The sequence below is a fragment of the Dendrobates tinctorius genome, unplaced genomic scaffold (assembly GCF_039654945.1).
Source record: "Dendrobates tinctorius isolate UK_male_01 unplaced genomic scaffold, ASM3965494v1 ptg000158l, whole genome shotgun sequence".
Taxonomy (NCBI): domain Eukaryota; kingdom Metazoa; phylum Chordata; class Amphibia; order Anura; family Dendrobatidae; genus Dendrobates; species Dendrobates tinctorius.
Window position 1 is genome coordinate 2,892,093 of NW_027361825.1, and position 22,908 is coordinate 2,915,000.

Here is a 22,908-nt window from a genome sequence, read left to right on the forward strand (position 1 = left end):
ACAGGCGCCTACTGTTCCAGTCCTCCACCAGCAGAGGGCGCTCCTGTATCCCCGGCCTCTCTGCGGACAGCGTCCTGCTGCCTCCTGGTCCCGAGTGTGTGGCAGCGGCGGCACCTGTAACTCGCTGGTAACTAAGGTACTCTCCCGTCTGGCCAGCGGGAGATCAGCGACAAAAGAAATGTCCTGGGCTTTCCTGCAGAGATCAGCGATACCGGCAGGGGGGCCGGTCGCTGGTCAGTGTCACACACAGCGATCTCGCTGGTGAGATCGCTGTTGTGTCACAAAACTTGTGACTCAGCAGCGATCTCGCTAGGGAGATCGCTATGTGTGAAGGGGCCCTTACACTCAATTCAAAATTCTGCTGATCTCCAGTCATTGTGTCAGGTCTTTAGCAGTCTTCTCTTCTGCATGCTCTGCCCAAAGAATTGTGGGAAATGTAGTTTGGTGTACAGAAAATGATATTTTCCTCAGTATAATATAATGGTCTTATTTTCTTGTATCACAAATTGTCACTAAAATCACCAAGTGACAAACATGGTAAATCAGTGCGTGAAAGGTCCTAGGGGCGCAGTAGTGAAGCTACAATTTCAGGTTCTTAAAAAAACAAAGTTATTTTCATTTTTTTTTTTCACAACGAATGTGACAGAAGCCGATGAAATACATTTTGGTTTTATTATAGATAATGCAGCTAATTAATCATTCCAAATGCTAATGAATAAATACCCACAATGCATCCCTCCAACCAAGAAATAAATAAGAATATTTAATTAGAACCATAAATATTTCTTTTTTTCTCCCAAAATCACAGAAATAAACCATAACACTGTTCTGAAATATAGCAGCTATCTCTTTATTACACACTCAGGCCGCCACATTCTCACTGTCACACTCACTGATCCACTAGTGGGTCCCTGACCCCCTGGGCTTCGCCGGCTACCACTAGTCGTATCTAAGCTTTCCTGCACCCAAAGCTATCGGTTCACTGCTCGGCCCTGTATATAAATACCCTAGGGCTTAGACCAAGCGTTTTTTTGGCGCCCACCCTACAACTGGGTCACATGCCCTATAAGCCCCCTCCGCTAACTATGCCCCCAAGGTGACACTCAGCTGCAGGGCACTATAGGTATTTATTGATAAAAATGAGCTGTACAATCAACGTTACCCAATATTAATGCTTGGTCTCTGTTCACATTAGCGTTATATGCTATTCTGTTTGGGTGTCAGTAGTTTTAAAGTCAATTATAAGTCAATGAGATCAATTGGCTCGTCATGGCTCCTTTAAGAACAGAAGGCAAGTCTTTATTATATTTTAGGTTTAGGCATGCATTTATTTTCACTTTATTTTTTGTCTTTTATTTATTTCTTGTATTTATTTTATTTTTTTATTTATTTTTACTTTATTCATTTTCTTTTAATTATTTTGTTTTATTTTCATTTATTTTTACTTTATTCTTTTTCCTTTAATTATTTTCATTTATTTTTACTCTCTTTCCTTTTATTTATTTTTAATTTATTGTCTTTTTCTTTCACAGATTACTTTTATTTTCTATTTTATTTTTACTTTATTTTGTTTCATTTTTTATATCACCACTAGAAAATGAAATCATTGCACTTATATTGGTTGTAAATGGTTATATATAAATCCATTACTTCTTCTGTTTCTTACCCGCACCAGTCACATGAACTTTTCCTGTGACCTAAATGTATCAAGTTCTGATGATAAAGATTCCAAAAATATCTCCATATTAGGGTTAGCGCACAAAAAAAAAACAAAAACAATTAATCAGATTGTCGAGGTAACAGTTCCCCAGGGCAAAGAACAGAATAATGACTACCTCAAAATTCTGTCTTCTTAGAAAAAAATTCCCACCAAATCAGCACCAGGCAAAAATATTCCCAATTACAGCTCAGCCAGGAAAGTTATTTAGGCCCCTCCATACCCAAAAGTATAAAGTGCAGCATTGTCAGGGGGCTAGTGTCGGCAAGCGTTGATGACTCTACATCATGGTCAAAGTGTTAATGATTTGGCACCTCGGAGACCGAAGCGATTTCCTATATCCAGCTCCAGATTTAAAATTTAGATTATTTGCTTTTTTTCTTTAGGAACAGCTCCCCTAACCCATAAAAAATGGGCAATGGCAGCATAAAAGTAGTTCAGAAATTGGAAGTTAGGGGGCAAAATTTTACTAATTAACCATCAACGTTCTTCTATTGCCTTGTTGGCGCCTGCACTTGAGTGTCATCTTGTATAAACCCTTTCTTCCATATGGCTTGTCATATCTTCTGCTGGTTTAGATTGACCATAGACATTGGGTTCTGGTTGATAGACCTTGGACTATCCATCAATCTTATGATGTCAACAGGGCTCGGAGATACCCTAAGACATTTGGGCAGTTTGGTCCATTTTTACTCATTTGAACTATGGCCCACAATGACCAAGTCTAAGGCCAACTTGTCCCTAGGTCTCCTCTCACACATTCATTTCTAAAAATCATCACTCACTCCTTGTAAAGTTCTCATGACTGTCTCTCTCTAAAGGGCTACCTCCCATGTGACAGTCCACTTTTTATTTTATTTTTTCCTGTATCCATTATGTCTCTCGTGCTATCTCCTGGAGTCTTTACTTCTCAGCCCCACTGTTCTTCTGCACCCTTAACACATAGCTGAAAAATACCCCCATGAAACTCCTATTTAACCCCATAACACCCCAAGATGGCACCTGTATTACTTAAAACAAAGGAGGGGGAATAGGATGGGAGCAGACAGAGAAGAAGGTGAGAGACAAGAGAGCACTGGGGTGGATGGGAAACACAGGAGAAGAGAGAGACAATATGAAGAGGTCAAACATGGTCAACCGAAGGGTGGATGGAAACCACGGAAAAAAAATGTAAATGCGGGGAAATACATATAGGCAAAAAGGGGAAAGAAAGAAGGGAAGGAAGAACACAAGAAGGAAAAAAAATGAAAGGAAGACGTTAAAGAAGATGAAAAAAGAAATATAAAAAGAGTATTGGAAAAAAAAAAAGAGGTTAGGAGATAGACGAGTTAAGAAAGTGCTGGTTGAGATCTTGGTGGCTTGGCCTGTACATCAGATGCCCCCAAGTCCCAGAGGGATAATTCAGTTACCCCAGTCATTGTCATGGTGCTGAGCTGCGATGATGATAACCACTGTGAGGATGGTGCACAGGACCATAGCAGCAATCCCCACTGCCAGGCTAATGAAGGAGAAGTTCCGGGCCTCACGAGAAGCGATTTCTGCAGACATGATGTCTCCGCGAGCCAAAGCTGTCCTCACCTGTGAAGAAATATGGATAGGAGATCAAATTATGGACCTACTAATCTACCATGATAGAACAAATAGATGGCCTACATCTCTGGCATAAGAACAGGTACTCTTCATGGGTTTACCACCATCTACTAGGAAGAGGGTCAAAGAAATTCGAGGGCTTGACTCCATAGCAGGAAATTCTCCTCATTTGTGCTGGTTCATGCCACAATATCTGCATTATCCCAGAACCCTTGTAGGAGAGTGAGGTAGTGTGATCTCGTTGGTAGTGATAAACAATTTTAATACTCCAGATAGGAGGAACCGTGGCCAAAATGGGTCAATTTACTCAATTTGAACTGAGGTCCTCAAGAGTCTATATTGGATCTAGGGTTCCTCAAGGCTCTTAAAAACTTTCTCAAGCCTCCCTTCTCCTTCGTAAACATTTTTTTGGGTCATTGGGGAGGAGACCTTCCTACCTATTACCCTCATCCCTTCCCCCATTTTACCAGTGAGTATTCACTCTCCTTTTCATATATTCACTTTCTATTTCTATACAGTTTCTTCTCCGCTCCATTAGACCATTCTTTTGTCAACAAAAATGCTGACACCCTCAGGGCTCCTGGTCTTTTTTGTATTTCCTATTGTGCTGTTATCAAGTGTACCACACACAAGTCGAGTGATGTACTTTTAGCTCACATCTGTAATTCTCTGTTCTATGTAAGCATTTTAAATAAAAAAAAATACTGAAGCAATAAACGAACAACCGATATGGAATTGGAGAGAGGAAACAGTCTGTTCTGCTACGATCTGATTTTCCACCCACTCACAGACACCAAGAAGACTTACAAAGACTGCACAGAAATGACAAACCGACCACTAAGAAACTATTAGGAAGCTGAACCTCCACCTACAGAGACAAATGAACACAACAAACTTGCTCGATGAAGTCTTTACCTCTTGAACATCAAAAACATCCTACTCTCCAGCCAAAACAGGACATGTTAAATCGCTAGCTATGGAGGGGCATCAATCAAAGTCTAAGGGAATATATATTTTTTGTTTTTGTAAGACAGTCCATTTTTTATTGCAATCACTAGCACATTTTAGAAAAAAAATGCCACCTGCTAGGGAGAACATTTGGGGACAAAGCAGATGGAAAAAAAGGAAAACGGAGAAAATTGTCTATAAAATTAGGAAATGGAGGTCAGTCAGGAGGAGAGGAGTTCAACCATAAACACCAAAGCACTTCATAATGCGCCATCCACCAATATTATATAGCACAGTAGGTGGTCTAGCCCAGGCATTGTGACAAAGCCAGTGGTCAATATCTCTGGGAAAAGAGTAGCTGGATTTCCCTACTGGTGATATATAGTCAGGAAAGAGCAGCAGACCTGAAATATGGGTATGGAGGAAGCGAATATGGCATTTTAAGATTGTGGGTTTAAACTTGGTCCAGGACGTCTGACACTGATTGTCCATCCACTCAGTTCACCACAAAAACTGGATCATTTTAAGAAACAGTAGATGGACTTGACCAAGAACCCTTAGGCTGTGTGCACACGCTGCGGATTAGGTGCGGATTCATCTGCGCGGATTTTGTAAAATCCGCAGGTGAAACCGCAGGTCAAAAGACCTGCGGTTTTACCTGCGGATTGCTCTGCGGTTTTGCCCTGCGGTTTTTCATCTCCTCAATAGAGGAGATGGCAAACCGCAGGAGAATCCGCAGAAAGAATTGACATGTCAATTCTTTCTGCGGATTGAAAACCGCAGATAATCCGCGCGGAAAATTCCGCACCGTCTGCACTGCGGTTTTTGATTCCCATAGGGAATCATGGTACTGTACACCGCAGCAAAAACTGCTGCGGGTCCGCAGCGGCCAAAACCGCTGCGGAACCGCAGCAAAATCCGCAGCGTGTGCACACAGCCTTATACATAGATGTTCTTAGCGTTTTCCAAAAGTTGGCTGGATATACTTCTTTAGGTTATCAGATAAACCTTATAAACTTTAGGTCCTTGTAGGTGAGGACCATCCTAATGCCCTCTGGACTTCGACCACTGATTGCTCAAGCACTTAGTGCACCAAAAAATGTTAGTAGATGGACAGTTTTCGTGAGAGCTGTACAAATCTTGGCCATACAAACTCATTAGCCTTCTTCGAAATACGACTGGTTGTATTCTGTGATTGGATATTTAGACATGGATGACGGGTTACGATTTACAACGCTTTACACTTTTCCTTCTTAGAGATGTTCCTCAACCAAGCAGAAGAACATCACCATGAATTTATGAAAAGTTTTTCCAGTTAAATAAAACTTAATTGTAGGAAGTGTTTTTGGATAGTACTACTGGAGTCATATTTTGCAAGTTATTGCTGTAAGGTTTGACTGACTGACCAACGTACCCTAGCTTCGGATACAATCATATCTGACGAAGGTCCAGCGTGTCTATGTGACTTTACAGAAAATCGCTTGCTCCTATGTTCTATTTTTAGGGTTTGATTCAAACAGGTGACCCATGAGGTATCATGTATTACATGCCCATATCTCATAATGATGGAGGGTGTACCATTAGAGCCCATTTTCTGATGAGCCCAACAAACTTCTTAGATAGTTATCAGCCAAATTCACATTTGGCCAACTGCTTTGACTCTCGACTTAATGATATACATAAATGATTGGCTCAATCAAGACTCAAAGGCGAGTAAATCACTGCCAGACTCCTCTGATGGTGGCTTATGCCCCGAGGAAACAAAAAGATTGGGCACTGTACTTCAACCTGCTTGTCCATTCTCTCCTCCAACATTATTGGTTGGGTGAGAATTAGTAATGATGAGTCCAGATGACTTTATCTAATATGTAAAGGGGCAATTTGAAAACTAAGCAATGGTTTTCCAGAAATGATGACCCCATAGAGAAACCACAAGGTCTTCTAAGGAAAAAGTAGAAGATCTCTCAAAACATGTGCTAACGCCTCATTCTTGTGTGGCTGAAGAAAGAGAGGTGAGCTATCCTTCTACATTTGATGGGACATAGCGATGGGGACAGATTTAGACCCTCTAACCTCCCACTGAGGACCGCTCACCTGCACAGCCTTTATGATGGCAATAACTCCAGTGGGCCAGAAGCAGCAGATTGTGGTGAGCACAGCGATTGGCATATAGTCATGAGGAGGACGTCGGGGCTCTAATAGGGCCAGTCCAGGGGGGATCTGAGGAGGTGGGATCCCAGGCTGGGGTGGGACAGTTCCAGATGGGTATTGCTGTTGGAAACATAACAAAAAGTTAATAAAAGAAAAATCTTGGGTTCATTATTATGGCAATTACTACGATTTCCATAGGGGCTGTAACCCAGGTCTCCGAGGGTCCTGAATGGTGAATTTAAGGAGACTTGCCATGCAAGAGTTTGAGAAAGGGGAGTGACAACCTGTGTGGACACTACTGGCAGTCATATTGGTTGCCACACGGTTTAGTCAAATACATGGAACTGGTGAGGTGTAATATGGTTTTCTACTCGCATATGGATACAAGTGTGATCTGTACTTACCGTTCCCATAGGATACACTGGAACGTAGGCTGTGCAGGGCTGCAGGTGCATGGGATACCCTGCTGGTTGTGGCACATACCCTCCAACTGGCAGGGTCCCTGTGGGCGTATGAGTCTGCACCACATATCCTTGGGGAGCTGGTGGTGCTCCAGTAAACGGGGTCTCCTGAACATAGTTTAGAGCGTCCTGACGGGTAAGGGTAGCAGTGGTCGGCTGGGGTGGGGGGTCATTATAACCTGGAATTACTCCATTGCAGGGACCCTCCCCAACTGGTTGGTTATAGGGTGGGGGTGAACTGTGGGGTCCAGAGTCCGGAGGGCCTGAAGGGATTGAGGAAGTAGAGCAGGAGGGGGCGAGAAAGAAGGAGAGGAAACTGTCAGTCACAGCACTGGAGATAACAACCCCCTGGGGCAACAACAGGTCAGGACACACAAGAAGTGACAACCGTACAGATCCAAATATAGGCACGCACAATATACAGCCGCTCCTTGGGGCCACAGAGGCTCCGATGGATGGATAGAGGGATAAAAAGATGGAAACGTAGATAGATTGTAGATAGAAAGTTAGATACACGGATAGATAGCTATATGGATGATGGATGGATAGATGATAGATAGATAATAGATAAGTAATAGTTGATAGATAATAGATTAATGCATAGATAGATAGATAACAGATAATAGGTGGATAAAAGATAGATAGAATATATGGATGGATAGAAAATACTATATATTACCACCTATTATTATTTGCCGTCCACCTACAGACAGGATACAAATATTTTTGGGCTACTACCATGGCACCATGTAAATGACCTAGCACACAGTGACCCCCATCCATTCCATCACAGTCTGCCTTACACTCCCCTCGGTGAGTCTCCAGCTGTGACCGGTGGTTATTTGGAGGGGATGATGAGGGTGATGAACATCAGACAGACATGAAGGCTTAAGACAGATGTCAGGTGCATGGAGCGTTCTCCATCATAAGAATTCTATCATTTACCCCATAATAAAAACACCCCCCTCCATTATTTCCAATCCATGATGTCATCTGTATCCCTCTTACCTGTTTTCTCGCTGGACATGTCTTCTGGGGGGAGGGGCTGTGATGATTTTTTTAGGGGGGTCCTCGGATAGATGTGGCAGGATGGGGGGTCTCTCCTCGCCCCCGCTCACCGTCTCCCCCCCTCTCAGAGGTTCTCTTCTGATCCTGCACCAATTCTTTCTGCAGCAGCCTGTCTACCTCCCTCCCTCCGTTCTCCTCCTCCTCCTCTGATTCTCTCCCCCTCTCCTTTCCTCCTGTGATTTCCCTCCTCTTCCCTGTAATTCTCTTTTTCTGTGTCCCCCCACTGTTCCTGTCTTCTCCTCCTCCCTATATTCTCCCTCTGCTTCCACTTCACTTTCCCCTCCTTCTGTTCCCTGGGTTCCTCTGTAGTTCTCTCTCCTTCTTTCTTCTTCTTCTCCTTCTAAAGGTCACATTCATTCGTCACAGTGAACAATGGGTTAATCTCAAATATTGTGTCAACAATGGCAATGACGACCCTGTTCTCCTTCTCTGAGGGGTAGAGGGCGGTGGGGAGTCCAGATTTTGGTCCTTAAGATCCCTGTCACATCATTACTGTCCAGACAGTTATATGTTGGGAAGAGACTGTAACATTTGATCCTTCTAGATCCTACACAACCTAAAGTCTCGATCTCCAGAAACAATGACATTTTAATTTAGAGTTGAAACAACAGACAGCGATAATCATAGACAATATACAACATTTCCAGAAGACATAGGCAGGAGCAAAAGGCAATCCATTGTAAATAGGTTCTGGTGTAGGACCGTGATCCAAACATCTCCTAGCCTAGATGACCTACTGGAACCATCACCATCTCCATTAATCCTATGAAGGAGAAGAAAAGTGACAACCAATTTTGGGCACAAGTATGGCTGCCCCTCATTTCTCTTGGCGACCAGCCATGAAAAATATCAACATCCTATGTTATGTTAGGACAGGTGGTGAACTACCAACCATCGAAGGACCACTTTTTGGTTCACCACTAATTAGCTAACCTCACCCCCAAATCCAGCTTGTCTTAGGACAATGGTGTGATGGCACTTTATCATTCCTTACCGGATCACCATATTAGGGTCACTTAGTACCGACACCATGGCTCCACCTTGTAGATCTTACATACTGCAATGCCCATTGGTTGGGGTAAGATCTACACGGATTTGCCTACACCGGCGTTCCCATCTCATGAACATACCCATCAAATTTAGGCATCCACATAGAAGAAGCTAAAGATTAGTTTCTAATACATCAGTGCCCGATAAAATGCTGCGTTATCGCCGCACTCCTCAGCCATCAGCAGCCACTTCCTGGGTTATAGTTACAGTGGATACAGAAAGTATTCAGAGCCCTTTACATTTTTCACTCTGTTTACTTGCAGCCATTTGATAAATTAAAAAAAGTTCATTTTTTTCTCATTAATGTACACTCTGCACCCCATCTTGACTGAAAAAAACAGAAATGTAAAAATATTTGCAAATTTATTAAAACAGGAAAACTTAAATATCTGAATACTTTCCACACCCACTGTAGATTACAGCTACAGAGAATTCTCTCAGGCAGAGAAAATACAGAATAGGATTTCTCTCTTAAGTGATTGCAGAGGTGAAGCATTTTGTGAAAGTTCTAATAGATGAGGACTATATCCTAAGCAATAGTTGAATTAAAGAGTTGGGAAGTCTACAGCAAAGCCGTGTAAGGGGGACGACAAGTCCGCAGGTACCTGCGTGCCAGGTCCGGAACTGATGAGGCCGCATCCCCTGTTCCCTGGGGGAAGCAATAGTGAGCCGGACTGAAGTCCTTACCGTGGGGGGCAGGGGCATAAAGAGCAGAAAAAGAGTGCAGCAGAGAGGAGCTTGGCGCCACACGGGGAAGCACGCAGTCAGGTGAGCGGTGCGCCCTGTTCCCCACAGAGAGTACCAGCGCTGCAACAGGCCGCTTTGAGGGGGACCACAGTGCTGAGAGGAGCCGTCCGTCCAGCAGCAGCCAGGCAGAGGAGTGCTCTGTCCTGGGAGCATCAGCAACGTGCAGGCCAGTGTCCGCCGTCTCCCGCCGCCACAGCGGGGACCAGAGAGAGGAACGTGCAGTGTGTGCTCGGTGACTACCAGAGAGCAAGGCGCTGTACACTCCATGTCCGTGAGTACAGTGCACGTGCCACATCGGAGTGACCGGGTACTTGACAGACACGCCCTGACTTTGCCAATGTTTATTTGCCGAGCCACGTTGGGCTCCTACCGGACTGTGGCCCGCACCCTTGTCAGCCACTGCAGCATATGGACTAGGTTCAGCGAAAGGTACCGGAGACCGACCATTGCTGCCAGAAGACGGGGTATTGTTGTCTACAGGATCCCTTTGGAATAGACACTGGACCAGCTGTTGCCGGCGCTATTGACTTTGTCTGAGGGACTACTGACTTGATAACCGTATTCACAGGAACTGCCGTTACCTGATCCTTTATTCTTGAACTCTGCATATCCTTTTGCAATTAGATGGTTTATTCCCCTGTTTAACCCATTACCTCCCTGCGTGGAGTATTCCCTGTTAAGTAAAATTGTTAACCCTTGCTCTGCCTCCTGTCCATCACTGCATCCCGCACCTTCTCACAGCCGCATCAAGATTCCCAAATATCACATGTAGATGTCACTTCAGTGGTAGATTATGATGAAAAAAGATTTCATATTATTTTCGCTAAAAAAAACTTTTTGTACTTGTAGTTCCTGCTCCTATGTATACAGATAAAACTACTATAAACACTGCCCCCTATGTACACTAATATAACTACTATAATACTGCCACTATGTACAAGAATATAACTACTATAATACTGCCTCCTATGTACAAGAATATAACTACTATAATACTGCCCCTGTGTACAAGAATATAACTACTATAATACTGCTCCTATGTACAAGAATATAACTACTATAATATTGCTCCCTATGTACAAGAATATAACTACTATAATACTGCCCCCATGTACAAGAATATAACTACTATAATACTGCCCCCATGTACAAGAATATAACTACTATAATACTGCCCCTATATACAGGAATACAACTACTATAATACTGCCCCCTATGTACAAGAATGTAACTACTATAATACTGCCCCTATGTACAAGAATATAACTACTATAATACTGCCCCTATGTACAAGAATATAACTACTATAATACTGCCCCCTATGTACAAGAATATATCTACTATAATACTGCCCCCTATGTACAAGAATATATAACTACTATAATGCTCCCTACATCTCCCTTAATGTAGTGAATATTGATACTAATGAATCAGTGGATGTGTGTTGTATATATGTATGTGAGCTGCGGTGGTCTTTATTCTTTGTACAGCGCAGCCCTGTAATCCCTTATTTCAGTACTGGGGTTATGTACCAGGCACATGGCACACTTGTTACTTCCAGCCATTATCCGTCATGCATTACTGCATGTGAGGTCCGGTGCAGTCATGTTTCTGGCTGGAGCAGTGTATACTATATACGATGGCACCGCTGCTCTGCCTGGCTGACAATGCCTCTATATGAACCTTTAATCATACTGTCAGCGCCTCCAGCTGCAACGTCATTGATCTCTCTGGCCCGCTCGCCTCTATTCCCTGTGCTTTGTGCAGGTGACCTCATTTCCATTTTTGCCATGTGTGCAGCAGGTATACAATCCTCCTTCTCAGAAGTCAGAGTAGGTTATAATCTGAGGCCATTAGGCAGCACATGACATCAACAGAGCCAACGATGGCTGCACCATCATTACTAGTGCACCTGCCGAGCGCTTCATCTACAAAGAAACAGAAAAAATGACGGTTCAAAAAAAAAAAAAAAAAAAAAAATCTTGCATAGTGGATTATACCAGAAAAAGCAAAAACATGCCCTTATCAGAAGGCAGGAATACCGTACATGGAGGAAAGTATGTGCCCCCTACACTACACCTCCCATCCTACATCTATAGAAAAGAACGTGGATTCGCCCCTCTGTAGATACAATGGCCCCTGCTATTGTGGGAAGGGTTTCTTCAAGATTTTTGAGGAGGTCTGTTGAACTTTTCTCATGGGCTCACCAAATTAAGACTCATCAGATGCTTTTCGACACTCGCCATTGTGCTTGATGATGTAAGGCTGCATGCAACGGCCCGGCCATGAGGCTTCCGGCGGGAGCGCAGTGTCTGTGCTGGTGTTATACCAGAGGAAGTCTGGACTCTGCAGTTATGGGTCCGCACAGCGGTGGTGACTTCTCTGCCCTCTGCTCTGGGTTGTACGGTTTAACCACTTAAAGCGATTACCCAGTGTCTGGAAAAACGAACACGAAAAATGAGATGAGTCAACTGGGGGAGAAAAAAACAAAAACCTAACATTTGTAAATTGAGGATGGACAACCCCTTTAATGATCACATTTATGATTTTTCAGAGGTGTCCTCTGCCAATATTAGGCTGTCCAATATCTGGCTCCTACTATCATGGTCGGGATCTGATGATACCCCCAGGACGGCTGTTTAAGATCAGGGTGTGATCAAATAAAACACAAAAATAGGAAAAAAACGGCCGAGGCTTGTTCTGCCTTTTGGGCCCATTGCCCTTGGTCTCTGTGGATGGGTTGTCCACCCGTCCAGCCACAGTATGTGATTGCCCCTTTAGAACAGAGTTGCCCTCACATTTGTTAATTACAAAATTAATGGCTGGGCAGGAGCCACCTTGTGATGGAAACTGGCAGCCCCCAACTGACTCCAATGACTACACTAGAGTCCATCATTTTTCAGATAAAACAGTGCAGCAAGATATGTTCAGCGTGGCACCAACAGTGGAGGTTCTCTAATCACCTGATTAATAAAACAAGTGGGCCTCTTCTCTACAAATGGCAGTGGGCACCCACTGACATACACATGAACTGGAAGGTCCCAACATCCGCAATATTCAGGAATTGAACTCAATAGTCCTCGGATTTATGTGGGAGTCCTCAGGCAGGAGTTCAAAAAGGTGGGTACTGCCCCCACATCTCAATCTGGGGGTCCCTGTGGCCAATGATTCTTCACAGAAATGTTTAACGAGGGAGACCCCATTTTGGATTATAGGCTCAGGACATCTTACTTCACTACTGGAATGTGCCTCCCACACCCTTGGCATTCCTCAGGATCAAAATTTTTCTTTAATTAAAAATCCAGGAACAAGCTCTTTGAAGCTTGGTGACTAGCAATTAGCACAAGGGTGTGAGTTCTAGTGCAGGCACAGCCAAACTGGATTCCTTTTGTCTAACTGAATCTGGAAAATGACCTATAATAACAGAATGCAATATCTCGGAGACTAGCAGAGCAAAAAATCTGAACCGGCATTCCTTCCCCCATACGCCCGTACCCAGCAACCACCTGTAGCAAAATACATTATGAAGTTATGCAGCGTAGCTACCAGGGATTACAGACGGTAGGCCTATTTTGTCTCCCTGCATGGATAAAATCCAGCGGACCCTAGTGACAGCACCCATTTGGAGCTACGGGCAGAAAGTTATAGGCCATACACTGTTCTGCCTGGAAAATCATACTCTCACAGATGGGAGGAGAGAGGCTGCACAAGCCCAGGGGTGGACACAGAGTGTAGGAGGGAACAGCCTTAGAGATAAGAGACAGCTGCTCATTTCAAGTCGAGTTTTCTACTGGCAGGAGGATCCGTTACCAGATGCAGCCAGGAAAGCCTGTAACTAAGATTTGGACATGTTATCCAGCGCCTCCCTGTGGTCACATGCTACATAACACAGTAATTGTAAGTTATCTGTACCCTACCCTTGTACTACACTCTTGACTGTATATGTGTTCTTGTTTATATACACACACCTGTATTATTATCATCTAGTGCGCCTTCTCAGTGATTAAATATAAAATTAATCTCGGGCTGCTCTTTTATCTCGATACATGAACTCTTACGTCCGCATGCTCCATTGGTTATTATATGCTACCCGGGTTGGTTTCTTACCTGATATAAGCCTGCTGTCAGACGGGGCTTATCTTGAACGAGGAATTGGTGGCAGCATACGGTACTGTGTTAGTGAGGAGCCCCGACAGTGACAGCTGGGGTAGAGATATATATATATATATATATATATATATATATCTCTCTCCATCTATCTCACCAGCCTGGACCTCCCTCACTGGGAGCGCCTCGATAACTCCTACCCATAAGGGAAGCCTTTTCAGTGACTATTTGCCCTCGGTGCAGTTCCCTGACTGACCTGGGGCAAGTGGTGGTGTCAGAGAGCCGATCCCTGCTGGGTCCTTCTCTCCCCTCGCCCGAGGTGAGTGAAGTTGACACCCCCTTCCCCTGTGCGATCCATCACAGGCACCAACTGACATAAACATGAGCCAGAAGGCCCCCCATCCTCAATATTCAGGAATTGCACTTAATAGTCCTCAGACATATGTAAAGGTACTCAGGCAGGAGTGCAAAAAGGTGGGAACTGCCCCCACATCTCAATCTGGAGGCCCCTGTGGCCAATGATTCTTCACAGAAATGTTTAACCTTTAAGAAGACTGAGAATTTTTAGTGTCTTTTGTACTTTAGATCTATAGAAGAAGGCGACACCACAGTGACAGTCAGTAAGGTTTATTATGGAGGCACAAGTCCAACTGTCACAGGTACAGACAGAGGAGGTCAGAAAGCTGTGATCGCCACCATCGATGGCATCCCCGAGTAGCATCCGGATATACAGATCCGGTTGGGAAAGTGAGAGCTTTGTGGAGTTATAATGAGGTAAATAGATGGGACCTCTATAACAGGCGATGTAATAGGTACAGCAGGGCACATGAATGTAACAGCTACAGCGGGGCACATGGATGCGACAGCTATAACAGGGGATGTAACAGCTACAGTGGGGAACATGGATGCGACAGCTATAACGGGATGTAACAGCTACAGCTCGGGCTGTAACAGCTGCACAGGGGCACATGGATGCGATAGCTATAACAGGATGTGACAGCTACAGATAAATGCAGTAAAGGCTGCCTCCTGTATGAGGAGGCAACAGGCAAAGCGCATTACTGCGGGCATTATGACCTATATTCCGGCTGTACCTGTGCCGCTCTATAACCAGCAGACACTGGAGACTTGATCAGGACTCGCATACACCCCGGTGGGACTGTGCCCCGCGCCCTCTACTTCATGGCTTATTTTGTGTGTCCTGGAGCACCCAACGCCCCCGGTGTTCTCCGAGGTCCAGGTTTCTCCACGGTTGCAATAAATATGCAGCAGTTTGTTGAGGCTCATGTTGTCCATAACGTGAAGATGATGACTACGCCTCCTGCGATGGAGAATTCAGGACGAGTGCATGCACTTCTCTCAGCGCCCACTGCAGGCTGTCCGACAGCCGCTCAGCATCAGTCTCCTGACAGCAATCGAATGCAGACACACACACGGTGATACTGTTCTGGGTGGGAGCGAAGCAGACACTGTACCCATCAGGAACCAGGGGCCCGTAACACATCACACAGTCCAAGGGGGACGACACCTGGAGAGCCGGGACGAAGAAGAACAGAGCGTTAGACTTTGCTTTAGCTTCACACCATTTGTAACATCTCTTTTTTAATTATTGGGGGTATACGGCTATTTTTCCTTTTTTTTTTTTTGGGGGGGGGGAGAGGTGTGTGACCATTTACAGACCTGTCCTGTGAAGAGTTTCCAGTGGGAAGACACCGCATACGAGGTGTCCATGAAGAGAGTTGGGAGCGCCATCCCGGAGGAAAGACACAGCATCTTCAGCGCCAGGATAGCGCCATCTACAGACTGGCCTTGCAACACCTGGGAAAGCAGAATATGAGCAGACTTAAAGGATTGTACGAATGTGGAAAGAAACAACGCCACGCTTGCTCTGGGATGTGGCTGGTACTGCAGCTCTGCCTCCTTCCTAATATCTCGCAGTAGGGTCCATGTCAGTGATAGCAGGAGGCCATGACAAGGCGTCCTCTGCCCTTCCTAGTAATGTGTGGGGTAATCAGGAAGTCATTGATTTCTATGGTTGCCCTGTCTCCTGTAAAATACTGTAAAAAACAGTAAAATGATTGCGTCATGCCACAGTCTTGGCGCCCACTAGTCCCCATAAGTTGTAATCATGGGCTGCATATGGGTTGCCATTGCAGATGGGGGCATCTTGGAGCTCCGATGAAGGCCTGAATTTGTGGTTTTCACTTTATCATGCAGTACTGTTGTATGGCAGGATATAAAAGAAGCAATCAAACTGGTTCCCTACAGGGGACCAAAAAGATAAAATAAGCATTAAACTAATTTTTTTTTTTTTTTTTAAATCGCTCCTTTTTTTCAAATTAAAAAAAAAATTATATAAAAATTTAGTGTGTAAAAGTTCAATCCATAAAAATATAAAATTAAATTTAACCAGTACAAAAAAAAAAAAACAACCCAACCCTAAACACTAGGGGCTGCAAGTGGGCCTCTGTGCCCGACGCGAGCCTGCAACATGTAGGTGAGGGACATCTGCATCCACCTTTACAGTGTCAGAGGGGGAAGACAGCCTCTGTGACTGTCCCGGGTACTGCGTCCTCCTCTTCCTGGGACAGTCACAGGAGCCGTCTGTCCTGTCTGATATAGGGAGAGAAGAAAGTGCTCGACTAGCAAAAGAGGCTCCCCAGAAAGTCAGGAGCCGGGGAAGAGTAGAGGCCATTTGTGGTGACTTGGTTGTAGAGGGAAACAAGGGACAAGGAAGACAACGGTCCTTGTTATTGGCCCATGTGTATGAGGGTCCGGTGACCAGTGTGTGGCTAAGAGGCAGCCTGTGGTTGGGAACAGAAACTGTTAAAAGTCCCACAGTGGAGTTCTTGAAGCTACGCAAAAAACATGTGTTGGTAGCAGATTATTCAGGATACTCGCCAAGCGTGCGACAACAGAGCTGCTTTATTCAGGAACAATATGTGATAAGCTTAATAGACACAAAATGTATTCCTGATCTGTGCAGCATCTACAGTAGGCTGCTTCTCTCATACACAGACACAGGAAATACAGTCACATGCTCTCCCTGTGTGAGCCTCTGGGAGGTTTTTTTTTTTTTTTTAACTTTACAAACAGCATACAAATCTAGCAACTAAACACTAACAGACAGGAATGGAGTTGTTGCACCAAACATATTCCAACATGGAATCTCACAGTGCCAGCAAAGTGGATGGGATTTATAAACTGAAGATGTCCTGTTTTTTGTTTTTGTTTTTTTTTACCTGGGGTAAGAGATTGGCAATACATCACTTTCTCTTGTGAGTACACCAAGTTTTAGGTGCAGATTTTTCCCGAAGAATTGCATTAGATGCAGAAAATCCTCAAGTAAAAAAAAAAAAAGAAAAAAAAAAAAGGGCCAGACATCCTCATCTTAATATTTGAATGCACCCTTTGGAATAAATAGCTGCAATCACTTCCTACAACCATCAACAAGCTTCTTACACCTCTCAGCTGGAATTTTGGGCCACTCTTTTGTAAACTGCTACAGGTGTCTCATATTAATTGAGGTGCCTTCTCCCAACAGCGATTGTAAGATCTCTCTGCAGGTGTTCAATGGGATTAAGATCCGGACTCATCGCTGCCACTTCACAACTCTCCGTCGCTTTGTGTCCATCCATTTCTGGGTGCATCTTCAAGTATGTTTTGGGTCATTGTTCTGCTGGAAGACCCATGACCTAAAACGCAAACCCAGCTTTATGACACTGGGCACTATAATGTCACCTAAAATCCTTTGGTAATCTTCAGATTTCAAGATGACTTGCACACAGTCAAGGCACCCAGTGCCAGAGGCAGCAAAACAACTCCAAAACATCTTTGAACTTCCACAATATTTGACTGTAGGTACTGTGTTCTTTTCTTTGTAGACCTCATTACATTTTCAGTAAACAGTAGAATGAGGTGCTTTACCAAAAAGCTCTATCTTGGTTTCATTTGTCTACAAGACACTTTCCCAGAAGGATTTTGGCTTACTCATGTACAGTTTGGCAAATTGCAGTCTAGCTTTTTCATGTCTCTGCAGTGGGTTGATACAGAGTCTCCTGCCATAGCGTTTCATTTCATTCAAATGTTGGATAGTTCTCGCTGACACTAATGCCCCCTGAGCCTGCAGGACAGCTTGAATTTCTTTGGAACTAGATTGAAGCTGTTTATTCACCATCCGAACTATCCTGCGTTGCAACCTTTCATGAATTTCTCTGCCAACCACCTCCAGGAAGATCACTTACAGTGCCATCGGTTGTAAACTTCTTGATTATGTTGTGCAACACGGACAATGGATCATCAAGATCTCTGGAGATGGATTTGTAACCTTGAGATTGTTGAAAAATTTCAACAATTCTGATTCTTAAGTGGCAAGTCAGTTCTTTCCTCATCTTTCTGTTTCCATGCTTAGTGTGGCACACACAGACACATAATGCAAAGATTGAGTCAACTTCTCCCCTTTTTTATCTGGTTTCAGGTGTGATTTTCATATTTCCCACACTTGTTACTTGCCACAGGCGAGTGTGAGCGAGCATCACATGCTTGAAACAAAAGTTGTTTTTACCTCAAGTTTGGAGAAGTGCAACAATTTTGTCAGGCCCATTTTTGGGGTTTTGTGTGAATGATGCCCAATTTGCCTTTTTTCCCCCCTCTTTTTCTGTTGTTTCAATACACACAAAGGAAACAAACGTGTATTTCAAAACGTGTGACCTCTCCTCGTAGAAGAGTAACGTTTTACCACATTGGTAAGAACTATGTTGCGTTTGTTTTCGGTGCAGCCCAGAGAAGAGAAACCCAATTGCTAAAAACGATGTGCAGAGTGTATCCTAGGGGTGCCACACCCCATCCAGCGGGTCCCCTTTGCTACATGACCAAGTAGCCTGTTACTATGGAAATGTCTAGGTTGGCATAGGAGCTGTAGACGTAAAACAGCAGGAGATTTTTAATGAAAAGTTATTTCCAAAGCTGCATGCAAGAGAGAAAAATTACAATGGCTATAAAGTGCAAAGAATTATTTCCTCAATAAAGAAATCATCAGCTCCTCAATCTGCAGACTGTGTCCTACCGGTAACAAAGCAGAAGTAAACACAACAGTAAGGCCTTACTTCCAGAGCAGGTACTACATGAGATGTACACGTATCTGTACTACCTATACATCAGCAGCTGTATATATGTATATCATGCACACAATCACTGCATGCCGCCACTAGGGGGCACAAGACAAACTTCTAGCAAATCCAACGGCTCGCAAATCATACCCCATCACTGAGCAGGAAAAGTCACTGCTCCATGCACATAAAGAAAAGGAAATAATAGACTTTACCTAAAGAGGAACTCCATGCAAAGTGATTTCTCTTATGGAAATATGACAAGAAACAATGGCGTTTTGGTGGCAAAGAAGCGCATAAAATCCAGCACACAATCACATCATTTCCACATTAATAGGAGTTGGATGAGATTTGGCACCTTAACCCCTCGGAGATGCAGTCGTCATTTTCCTTTTTTCGCTTTTGTCGTTTCATTCTTGCCTTGCAAAAACAATAACTTTTTTTTTTTTACTAAAAGTTCTATTATTTTATTAATTTGTTTTATTATATTAATAACTAGCTGAGTGTAGAGCCCCGCCCACTCCGCATAGCCACATTCACTATAATATCCCACATCATCCCGTCAGCCAGAGCCACCGGACTACTACCCCTAATATCTCACATCATCCCGTCAGCCTGGGGCCAGAACCAGAGCGCTAAGTGGAATGGTCCTAACTTCCATACCGGGGATCTCTTTAAGAGAGGCCTGGCGTCAGAACCAGAGCGATGAGTGGATTTGCCTTGACTTCCATACCAATGATCCCTTTAATAGAAGTCTGGGGTGAGAATCAGAGCGCTGAGGGATTTACTCTAACTTCCATACCGGAGATCCCTTTAAGAGAGACCTGGGGTCAGTACAAAAGCCCAGAGTGGAAGAGTGGATTTTCCCTCACTTCCATACCGGGGATCCCTGTAAGAGAGGCCTGGGGTCAGTACAAAAGCCCAGAGTGGATTCCATTCCGGGGATCCCTTTAAGAAAGGCCTGGGGCCAGAATCAGAGTGCAGAGTGGATTTGCCCTAACCTCCATACAGGAGAACCCTTTAAGAGGGGCCTGGGGTCCGCACCAGAGCATTTGAAGGCAACTGCCCTGACTTCCATACCAGAGATCCCTTTAAGAAAGGCCTGGGGGTCAGTACCAAAGCGCAGAGTGGATTTGCCCTAAACTCCATACCAATGATCCCTGTAAGAGAAATTGGGGTCAGAACCACAGAGCTGAGTGGAACGGTCCTAACTTCCATACCGGATATCCCTTTAAGAGAGACCCGGGGTCAAATCCAAAGCGCTGGATGGATTTGCTCTGGCGTCAATACCAATGATCCCTTTAAGAGGGAAGATGTGCCTATATTATGTAGGATGTGTTATGTGTATATTGGGGGGGGGGGGGTTGGAATTCGTTTCTGTCATGTGCTCTGTGCTTCTTTCTGAGGGCAGACAATGGCTGGGAGCTTATGTTCCCGGGGATGCTAGATTTCAACCACCATGTCAGTGTCTGCTGAGGTGTTGTCAAGTGGGAAAACTTGCTCATAGCAACCAGCTCTGGTGAAATGAGAGATGCTTAGTGATTGTTTGCAAGGAAAACTGTTGCTCATAGCAACCAATCACAGCTCAGCTTCTTTTGAACAGTTCTGTTGAAATGAAAGATGCTTCTTGATTTGTTGGTGATACACACACAGTTATATATATATATATATATATATAGATATAATAAAGCTACTATATAATGTTATTTCCAATATAAAAACTTTATTTTTCTGCGAATGTTTCTGTGCAAAGACTTTTCTTGAGCGCTGGGCTGACATTTCAATTTTTATTTCCTCCCTTACCACGTTTACCGTATGCCGTTACGTTTAATGATTTTCATAGTTTGGATTTTTACAGACAACAATCCCACATAATTTTAATTTTTTAACTGAGAAAAGGGAGAGAGAGTCAAACTCCCCCCCCTTCACTTTATTTTCTCTACCCGTCGTGCGATCGTTTGATCATTTGCTCTATATACACACACCGCGATACCTCAGTATTGCAGAATGTAGAAGAAATTATGATCTGTGAGGTTGCGGCTTCATAAGAGTGCAAAGATGGCGCCGACAGGGGACCTGTGTCATGGAAATGGAGGCAATGGGCGCCAGCACCCACCCGACATAAGGCGACTGGTACGTTCAGTCAGGTAGGAGTTAAACATGGCGCCGGATGCCACAAAGTCAGTTCGTATATTGTCACGCTCGTTGCCAAAAAGGGAACCAACCTCATTAACGTCCATGGCTCTGTATGTTCATAAACCAGTGTGACACCAGATGACTTTGTCTGGATTTCCCCTCTAAATAACAAAATATCCCCATAAAAGTCACGCTGAATGCTCACTGACGTGCGAGCGATCGGAACTGCGACATCCTCACCCACCATGCAGCCCGTCAGCCGCGCTCGCCATCACTGAGCACAGGCCATGCCGAAACAAACAAAAAAGCAAAACAGACTGGCTCCACCTACTGGTAGTCGCTGGTATAACACGACAATGAGAACTGCGATTTTTCACATCTGCGTCTGATGCGATTCATGAAACAAGAGAGAAACAATAAAGGGAGGTGGTGACACTACCAGTGATGCAAGGGAAGCAGTGATACCGGGAAGTCTTACCTGCTCGGTGGCTTCTTGCTGACTTTCTACTGCTCTAACCAAGAGGGAACGTTTCTCTTCTACCTGTGCAAAGAAATAAGAATGAAGATGGAGTAATGGAGACCTGCGCTTGTTGTCGATGAATGAAATGATTCTTATAAATTCATTGTTACAATGGGTCGGTGTAAAAGTAGAGTAAAAAGATCTGCAGGAATTTAGTCCAGCTCCCTTGTAAACCTCAGCCTGCCTGCTGGCAGCCCGGCGCCCCTTCTGATACATAGTCACGTCGCAATGAGAACGTTGTGCTGGACCTATCAATCGCAACATGTGCCAGACATGCCGGCAGGTAGGAGGTTGCCAGGGCTCTGGACTGGTGGCCACAGACTGGCAACGTGGCCGCAGGACCAGGGTCCTGCAAATTCTCTTTTGTGGACTCTAGCATCGGATCGATTTTGCCATCTAGTCCCATCCATATAGGCCAGTAGTTGTATCGCATCACATACCAGTTTTTGGGGGTCATCTGCAGCTTGAACAAATTCCAGTGCCTCGGGGGAGGAGCAACGTACCACATCCAACCGCCCCCGATGAAACGCGCGGAGAGAAACCGCCTCGGTTGTTGCGCATAGTGAGCCGTGTAACCTGTGAAAAAAAAAAGGAAACCGTCAGCAAGAAGGCGAAAGGACACAAGATAGAGACTCCAAACCCCGTACCTGTAGTATGCCAGCTGCAGGCAGATCTGGAGGAACGCGCCCGGGCTCATGTTGTATTGCTGCGGAAACTTCTTTCCGAAGTCGGGGAAGGAGAAACAGCAGATATCCAGATCATTAACCAATCTGAGAGAGGTGAGGAAGCGACAGGCAATCAGAAATGGTTACGCAGGACCGTAGTCCACGGCCAACAGACAGAAGCCCTGCGCGCTGCCTCTTAACATCCCGGCACCTTTTCTGCTTGTAGCCTCTGGCGTGACTTCATTATTGCAGAGTAATGCACCCATGATGTCACACCAGGTCTTTTAGTCAGATGAGGTGACGCAGATGCCGGCAGGTAAAAGGCGACTCACCGGGCTCCAATCTGGTGGCCACAGACTACAGATATGGCGGAGGGACGAGAGAGAAAGAGAGAGAAAGAGAGAGAAAGAGAGAGAAAGAGAGAGAAAGAGAGAGAAAGAGAGAGAAAGAGAGAGAAAGAGAGAGAAAGAGAGAGAAAGAGAGAGAAAGAGAGAGAAAGAGAGAGAAAGAGAGAGAAAGAGAGAGAAAGAGAGAAAGAGAGAGAAAGAGAGAGAAAGAGAGAAAGAGAGAAAGAGAGAAAGAGAGAAAGAGAAGAAAGAGAGAAGAGAGAAAGAGAGAAAGAAAGAGAGAGAGAGAGAGA

General features: G+C 44.5%; 2 protein-coding genes across 2 annotated transcripts in view; both read right to left on the reverse strand.

Annotated features, from left to right (window-relative positions):
* Positions 1–653: 653 nt before the first annotated feature.
* On the reverse strand, positions 654–8,084 carry PRRT1 (proline rich transmembrane protein 1). The gene is made up of 4 exons (XM_073548776.1): positions 7,876–8,084; positions 6,811–7,130; positions 6,350–6,526; positions 654–3,295 (listed from the first exon to the last, which is right to left on the reverse strand). The coding sequence occupies exons 1-4, from the start codon at positions 7,892–7,894 to the stop codon at positions 3,119–3,121; spliced, it is 693 nt and encodes a 230-aa protein (XP_073404877.1). The 5' UTR covers positions 7,895–8,084; the 3' UTR covers positions 654–3,118.
* A 6,366-nt stretch (positions 8,085–14,450) lies between these two features.
* LOC141051759 (carnitine O-acetyltransferase-like) overlaps positions 14,451–22,908 on the reverse strand; it is a 20,985-nt gene continuing 12,527 nt past the window's right edge. The window contains exons 10-14 of the mRNA XM_073548777.1: positions 22,251–22,373; positions 22,044–22,179; positions 21,562–21,624; positions 15,520–15,657; positions 14,451–15,367 (exon numbers count right to left, since the gene is read on the reverse strand). Of these exons, the coding sequence (XP_073404878.1) occupies positions 15,152–15,367; positions 15,520–15,657; positions 21,562–21,624; positions 22,044–22,179; positions 22,251–22,373 (676 nt within the window). The 3' untranslated portion in view covers positions 14,451–15,151. The remainder of the gene's footprint in view (positions 15,368–15,519; positions 15,658–21,561; positions 21,625–22,043; positions 22,180–22,250; positions 22,374–22,908) is intronic.